This window comes from Camponotus floridanus, unplaced genomic scaffold (genome assembly GCF_003227725.1).
Source record: "Camponotus floridanus strain SB8 unplaced genomic scaffold, Cflo_v7.5 scaffold65, whole genome shotgun sequence".
In the NCBI taxonomy this organism is placed as follows: domain Eukaryota; kingdom Metazoa; phylum Arthropoda; class Insecta; order Hymenoptera; family Formicidae; genus Camponotus; species Camponotus floridanus.
In genome coordinates, this window is record NW_020229825.1 from 606,398 (window position 1) to 615,196 (window position 8,799).

At 30.6% G+C, this 8,799-nt stretch overlaps 1 protein-coding gene across 1 annotated transcript; it reads left to right on the plus strand.

Annotated features, from left to right (window-relative positions):
- Window positions 1-1,017: 1,017 nt before the first annotated feature.
- On the plus strand, window positions 1,018-7,196 carry LOC112639449. Its single transcript, XM_025413346.1, has 4 exons — window positions 1,018-1,029; window positions 2,855-2,904; window positions 4,534-4,839; window positions 6,416-7,196. Exons 1-4 carry the CDS (start codon window positions 1,018-1,020, stop codon window positions 7,194-7,196), a joined length of 1,149 nt encoding a protein of 382 aa, XP_025269131.1.
- The last annotated feature ends 1,603 nt before the right edge of the window (window positions 7,197-8,799 follow it).

An 8,799-nucleotide genomic window follows, 5' to 3' on the forward strand; every position in this document is an offset into this window, starting at 1 on the left:
AGACCACAAATCCTATCAATTATTTTATATCATCTTATTGTACAACGTTAAACTTGTAATATCTTTTCATACACGCGATTTTATTATAACACGTAATGTAATGCATGTCTAGCGTAATTTATTAATTATAATTAATATATATTAATTATTAATTATTATTAATTATTATTAATTATAATTATAATTATTTAATTAATTATTATTATATTAAATTATTATTATTATTTAATTATTATTATATTAAATTAATTATTATTAATTATAATTAATATATCATCCCTTTATTTCGCATACATGTCTCGTTTGTTCTAGGCCATTTTTCATTTCCAATTGTATAGTGATTAATTAATATATAGAAGAAAGCTATCTTTATACTTTCTGTCGATAGCTGCCGGCTAACTTTCATTGAAGACTTTGATAGACTCATCCGTCCAGTATATATCATATCAACATCTTTCTAACGATCGTTTTGTTTTCATTTCGATAGAAAAAGAAAGAGAGAGAGAGATATTCGATGATAATGTCGCGAGATACACCTGTTCAATCGGCCTCTCGGCTCATCATCGCTAGATCCGGCGATCTCGAACGGCGAATCGCGAGTACGCCCTTGTCCGTCTCACGACGAAGAAAGCGTCGATTTCTCCGTAGACAAAAATCCGCAACACGATCGGTCCGGCTAACTGTATTTAGCAGAGAGGAGACTGTGCGGCCGCCCGTTTTCCATTTCCATCTAACGCGATCGCCGGAGCCTGGTGCATTTCCACGGTGGGAGGCGAGCACGCGTCTATGCTCTTTTTATCTTGTATAAAAGAGAAGAGGCGTAGCGCGGGTAGCCGCAATATCACCTGGAACGTTCGCGGTGACGAGGCACGTCAATCTCGGACCTGGACTCCTTGATTCGGTTAAGACAGGTGCGAGGGCTTCTTCGCCATCCGTGTCTTCATCCGCGACCGCGAAGCGGATAGAAGCGCAATATCGTATCGAAGTTGACGCGAGATCAATCCAAGGGCTGGCAGTATGCGGTACTCGGTGAGTCTTTCGAACTTTGCTTATCAAAATCGTTTTTCTCGGCATTAAATTTCTTTTTTATAATTTAGGCTGATAAAAGATATTGATCAACAATCAAAAGGAAAATTTTTTCAAATTAGATTACATGTTGAAACTTATAGGAGGAATATATGATGTCTATGAATAATCTATGGAAATGATGTATACATATATATATGTATAATATATATATATATATATATATATATTTATGTATTTATTTATTTATTTACTTATTTAATTATTTGTCTATTTTGTGTATTTATAAGATTAATAATTAGTAATAATTATTATTTAATTTATTTGATAATTAATAAATAATAATTTGTCGGCCATGTATCCATTCAGAGGAAATATAAATATGTATATTATTGTGAGAAAAAAAGAATTCATTTTTGTGTAATAATTTATATTAAATAATTAATTAATATTCTACAGAAAAAGAGAAAGATTAATTTATGAATAAATTAATGAATAAATATTAAATTTATAGGTAAATATTAAATATAAATTTATATATGAATTATTACGTTTTGTGACTATCAAATATATAGAAGAAAAAAACAAAAATTTATTTTGAGAAGTCCTGTCTCTCTTTCTCTCTCTCTCTCTCTCTCTCTCTCTCTCTCTCTCTCTCTCTCTTTTTCTCTCGATTTCTTACTTAACAAACAAAATCACATATAAAACTTAATATATATTATGCATTCATAATGTATATTATTATATATTTTGTTGTTTTCAAATAAATTGTCTGCTTTTAACAGATAATCATTATTTATATGCAATAATTCATAATTATATTTTTCTATTCCTTATTTTTGAATATGCAAACAAGAACGTGTGCCCTTAAAAATTAATACTCAAAATATATTGTTATTAATTCTGTTTTATATTATTTTTGCATTATTTTTATTAACAAATTTATTCAATTATATATTTATTTATTACAAGATTAGTAAAGTACGATAGATGTGTTTTAATAAATAAATCAAAAGATATAATGTATAATATATATATATATATATATATATATATATATATATATTATATACAGGGTGTCCCATTTTAAAAAACGCACCTCGATAATTCTTCAACGAAGCATTTTCAGCAAAAATGTTTCAGACAAAAGTTGTATCGCTTCAAGGGGGACATAAGATGGTATCATTAATTTGATCTTGAATAGTTAATTGAAGGTGGCCTTTACGTGACTTGAAACCATACAACTTTTGTTTGAAACATTTTTGTTGAAAATGCTTCGTTGAAGAATTATCGAGGTGCGTTTCTTAAAATGGGACACCCTGTATGTATATATGTAATATATTTTGAGTAGATTCCTATAGACATCTAGAATAATTTTTATTTGCATATATTAAAAAATGAGAAATGAACAGAGTAAACTCTGAATCATTGCATATAAATGATCTATGCAAAGCAGAAAACTATTTAAATTTTCGATATAAATCGACTTTTAAAAGCTGCAAGACTCTAATTTAGCGATATACATGTGTGAACTTTCATTGAGAGTTTTAATCACTCTTATCAGTGAAATTGCAATAAAAGGGATAAGATCGACGCGCATGTTCGCAATTTCTGCAGTTTTGATATAATTCTTGCGATATAATTCCAACGCCAATGATAACTGCAGCGTAACGGGATTGCGTGTCTCGTGCGTAACTCTCGTAGATGCGATTGCACACGCGACTAATCTTTTCTACGTGAAAGTCTGTCAACTCCATAAGCAGTTCGCGCACGTCATTTACGCTTGTTAGCATTAAAACGTGCGCTAATCAATAATTAATGTTCACAGGCCCTCTGCGTTCTGCTGTTGGCGATCAGCGAGTCTCTTCTTATTCACGCGTGAGTACCTGTGTTGTACTTAATTAAGAAACTACATGAATATGTTACATTACTGCTAAAACGGTCGAAAGTTGATGGCTATTTAAGATCTCATATAAAAAAATGTTCTAAATGAAAAAAAAAAATAGATTTTGCGTTTCAAAAATATGGAAAAACTTGCAACAAGCTTATAATCATCATTTTTGGTTGTAGATATGATTAGTTACGTTTTTATGAATAAACTTATTATATTTTGAGATTGTCCTGCATGAAGAAAAAAAAACAAAAATTTATTTTCAAAAATGCTATTTCTCTTAATTTCTTATTTAAAAACAAAATCACATGTAAATTCTATTAATAATATATAATTATTTTAGTAATTCTCCTTCGTAATATTAAGTAAAAAGATTTATAAACACATATTTTAACCAGATGACGAAACATCTAATTACAATGACCAGTTCTAATAATTAATTCCAATTGGAAGAATAACAAGAGATCATAAAATATTGAACTAATCAATAGTGTTAAAAATGTAATGTGCAAATCTCTTGTAAAATTGAAAAATAAGACTTTTCTTTCACTTATCTGATGTTTATGACGGCTTTTTCCCCTTAACAGGATCTTTAAAGTAGAACACGAATACTAAGAAAAGTGGATCATCTGCTTTTTGCGAAAATTTAAAGTGTGTGAAAGTACGATCATTTCTTGCTGTTATTGAGGGACAACTTTGTTGAAGAATTTATGTGAGAATAGTCCAACATTTTTCCAATTAGTTTTAATTTTAATAGAAAATGAAAAACTATAATATATTGTACACAAAAATGGATCATGTCAAAAATAACAAGATTAAATGTTATTTTTAAACTTTCTTGTAATACAGGCATATATTTACACATACATTTTATATATCATTTATATTTTATATATAGTATATGCGTACTTGTGTAGTGCATATTTTAAAAATCTTTTATAATAATATTACTTAATTAGATCTAATTCTTTATACGCAGTTTAAAAATATTTTGGAAAAATTGAGAAATTATTTATTTCTCATATTTAAGGGGATCCTAAACTGAATGGCGAACTCTTATACGATTACAGCACCCTCATCTAATTCTCATCCCTGTTTATCACGTTATTTATAAAGAATATCCACTACTTTTTTACTCTACTTTACCGATATTTCAAGTACATGCAGATTGAAATTTTCGGAAAAATGCTATTTATTAATTAGGCAATTAAATTCAGTTTTTATAGTTTGACAATGTTCTACGGTGCAGTACACAATCGTGAAAACTACAGTTTTATGCATAAAAGCTATAAAACTTTTATAAGAAGCTAATATTTGTACAAGTTAACAACTCTGACGCCATGTTGATTTAAGAAATCGATAAATAAAAATGTAATTTTATACTTATTTTCTTTCTCAATATAAAATCTCATACTATATAGAGTTTTCACGTGTTCGTTTACGTGTATACTTCAATTCTGGAGAAGGATTTTTAATTCTATACAGGCAATAAAAAATGGCACACTTCCGAAAATTACGGAGTTTTTGTCGATAAAACAGGTGACTTTAGGATCTCCTCAATAATTAAAATCTTTGAGAGATTCAACCATTTATTTTCCTTCTGATTTCAGAGAAAGAAAAGTGGTGGTAGTCGTGCCCGTTCAAAAAACGAGACGAAGTCCAGCCCCATGGCGATCACATTACAAGAAATCATCTTATGGGGGTAACGATTTTCGTCAGCCGCAGTACAATAATCGTTACTATAATAAAAAACCTTTCCGACCACCTTATCCTTCGGAAAGCGATGACTTTAATCAAGGCTACGAAGCTGAGAATCACGTATATGTACCGTATGGCAAAGATATCAGTCATAGCGTAACTTTTGGCAAACCATATATCCCGTATAATACCAAAGGCAGTAATTCACCATTTGGGCATGAGAGGTAATCTTTTTTATGACTTGTCTTAATTTCTCATTCCTAGACATCAAACTTCTCTAATTTTATTTTTTTTCTAACATAACATCAAAATATCTAAGCATCTTTTTTCCTTAAAATTATTACATTTAATTTTATAAGAATGTATCCTTTAATCTCTAAAAGTGAGTCAGTTTATTATTACTGAAAAACAGTAAATAGTCACTGATTATAGCAGTTATAAGTACAGCACTGTAAATCAGTGATATTTTATTGAAAGAATCAATTAATAATTTTGACTGTCAATCAGTAATATTTCTCAATATCAGTAATATTTCGTTATTGTCGGTAATATTAAACTATAATTCATCTCTCTGTCTATTTCATATAAAATTAAAAATTTTATATTTACTAAATATTTATTATATTAAAAATTTTATTTATATTACATGCATATTGAACTTGTTATTTTAAATAGACAACGAACGAATAATTTTCATTAAGTCGCCAGACATTTATTTGTCCGACTTATAAAGATCGACTTAATATCTGAAACCTCTCTATGAGATTATATCAGAAATCGAAGTAATACTTCTAATTTTAAATGTCGTTCTTTGCAAACTTTATATAATTCTTATAATTAAAATTAAATACGAGAGAGATAGAGATAGTAGCAGTAAATGAACGAACTAGCGATTACTGGTTTTACAGTGAAATTTACTGATTTTACAGTGAATTTTATTTTAACTGACCATAATCAATGAGATATAAGATAAAATAACAAAAAATTAAGCGTTTCCACTGAAAATCAGTAAAATACTCACCGATTTTCAGTGAAATCTTATTTTACTGTTTAAATTAATGATATTTTCACTGATTTATTTTTAGAGAGTACATTTTAAACAAATTAATAATTTATATTTTTAAATAAATTTATATTTATAAATAAATAATCTGAATTTGTGTGCAAAAGAAACTTATAAGCGAAATTTTTACTTTTAAGAGGTAAATTAACAAATAATAAAAGTTATATGTACAGGGTGTCCCAGATCATTCGGATTGGAAATTGAATTTTTTTAGGGGAACATGGTATCTTTTATTACAGATTCGAATTTTACGTGAAAAAATAAGAAACTTTTATATCAAACGTTTTTTCTAAAAGTGCCTCTGTCAATCTTAAAATTGACCTTGAAAGTAACTGTGATGAAATAACAAGATTAATTTTAAGATTGACAGAGGCATTTTTAAAAAAACGTTTGATACAAAAGTTTCTTATTTTTTCACGTATAATTTTAATCTATAATAAAAAGTATCATGTTCCTCTAAAAAAATTCAACTTCCGATCCGGATGGTGTATTTTCGATCGGTATCAAAAGTTGAAAATATCACCATTTGATATAGCGTACCCTATTTACTTAAAAATTGTTCGCGATTTTTAATAAAAGTCATTTATTTTCATTTTAAAAGAGGTATACGGATAGTCTGGGACACCCTGTATATATGATACATCTAAAAAGATCACTTAATATCTAGTTATCGTTCGATCGGTGCTCTATTCTAACTTTCCGATCTCTCTAACACGCTTCCTTTCTTTTTCCGTTAGATATGCCGGCTCTTACACGCGTCAACCGAACTATCCGCCAACCGATATGGCATCGGTAGGTCAGGAATACGCGGCATCGGCTTCTTCGCATTACGAAAGTCCGCACACGGACTCATTTTTCTCCGACATGGACAGCGACGCCAGAAATGGCGGATTGCACGACAATAACGCGAACAAGTACTACACCACTCGTTCTATCGAAAAGGATCTCAGCCTGAGGAACCAGCAGGCTCTCAGCAACATCATTTCAGAGAAAGAACTGGCGAAGGGTACCGAGACATTGGTTAAGGACATTCCTTCGACCGCGTACACCCAAGTGACCACGTCTACCGCTGGTACGCAAGGTGCCGTCATACTGCCGGCTGGTATACCATCAGCCACCATCGCTGGTAACAAGAACGGCATCGTGCTGCGAGACACCGTATCCCTGGACGAGTATCAGAAGAAGCTAGAGGAGCTTACTAAGAACTGGCCGAGCGTGTTATCCGACGCGATGCCCAACTTTGCGGCGGCCACCGGGATCTCGCCGCATCAGCAGCAGCTGCAGACAGGCTTCTCAACCGCCGGTCTGCCAGGTTCCACGGGCTTCGGCGGGCCGACAAGTTGGTTCTCCAGCTTCGCTCAACCAAAGCAGAGCTACGCGGTACGCGAGGAACACGGAGACTCCTCGACCTACGACTTTAGAACGATGCCGATCAACGTCGCGTATCAACAGCCGTCGTTCGGTACGAACTTAGGTTTGCCGATTGGCGCGGGAATTACGTCGAGTATTCACGGATAGACACGGAATCCTGTGCCATCGGGATTTTGAAACCGATGTAATTTCGAGTTCATTTCTTTTCTCCAAACGCGATCAAATCTATCTTGTACGTCGCGACATAGATGACTAAGTTTCCACCGAGAGTTCGAATCGGGTCAGAGTTGGGTCAGAGTCGGGTCAGAGTCAAGTTGGGGTGAACTTTTTATGGTGGAAACACCACACCAATAAACCCTATTCTGACCCAACTCTGACCCAACTTCGACCTGATTCGAACTCTCGGTGGAAACTTAGTTTTAAATGTACAAAAGTCATTTTCATATACCTCTCATCGAGGGATTTGAACTCGGCGAAATTATATTGACTCCAGAAAATTTTAATCCCTGGTACACTCTTAGATATGAATATATGTGATTTTAGAATCTTGTTGGAGGTTTCTAATTTAAATCTTAGAATTAAATCTTGACGTGTGTCCTCAGAGATTAAGTGTGATTCACTCTCTCATGGTTCTTTATTCGCATGGACATATACATGATTGATCGATCGATTAAGACCGCGAATTGATCAAAGAAATTTTTATTCTTAAGCTTTTCTATCTATTTAGAGAATATTTTATATATTACGTAAAAAATAGACACATTGAAAACGATAATGAAATCAAATAATCATCACATTAATAAACATAAAAAAATGATCTAATTTGTTACAATAATATTTTCTAATATTTTAACAAGTTTTATTTTCTATTTCTTTTAAAGCAGAATGTGATGTGTTTGATTTATTAAATATTATAGATTTCTTGAATGAGTTTTATCGATTAATTTGCTTATGTATAATATGGATTATTTATCATTTTATTTATAGTACTTTTTAAGGAAGTTAATGTATCATAATATCTGATATGTATACATATACATTTATATGAGCACTGATAACTTTTGAAAAATCTATTATATAGAGAGAGATATCTCTTCTATGAATTATAATATTACAACTTCTTTTTTTTTTGCAGTAATAAATTCTCTAATTACAATTTTTACGAAATTACTAAGTATTTTTACTTTTTTTGGATATTTCTTGCGTAACAAATTTATTTTCTCTGTGATCAGTAATTAACATTATTACTTATAAAATTAAAATATTGAACAATATGTAGAATCTCATATTCTCACGTATAAATTTATTTGTTTTATACAGAAAAAAATGTATACTTAAATTTACTGCGCAAGTTTCAGATCCATATAGAAAACACAAAGATAAAAAATAATCCAAATTAAACAGAATATCGATTATATAAGAGTTAAAAACTTCATAATATTTTAAAAGAGATTTTGATTTAATAGGATTTTTTTTCAGCTAAATTTAAGATTTCTGATTTAAGAAATTTTTTTGCAGAACTTTTAATTGAAGTGTGATTGCAAAAATATTTAATGTCAAAGAAGTTGAAGAGTTAGAATAAATAATAGCTTTTTCATTAAATTTTTAATAATTTCCAATTTTTAAATTGTTGAATTTGCGATTAAAAGGTTGCACGAAACCTCAGTAAAAGCCTTCCATATAGGAAGATATAGTTGTTACAATTTCAAGTATTTAAGATTTATTCACATTGTACAATAATCCTGAAGAT

What these genes read in the sequence shown, in the direction of transcription:
- LOC112639449 (XM_025413346.1), top strand. An exon ending in GAGTCTCTTCTTATTCACGC is followed by an intron (nt 2,905 to 4,533) that starts GTGAGTACCTGT and finishes TTTCAGAGAAAG; the next exon opens with AAAAGTGGTGGTAGTCGTGC. An exon ending in TCACCATTTGGGCATGAGAG is followed by an intron (nt 4,840 to 6,415) that starts GTAATCTTTTTT and finishes TTTTTCCGTTAG; the next exon opens with ATATGCCGGCTCTTACACGC.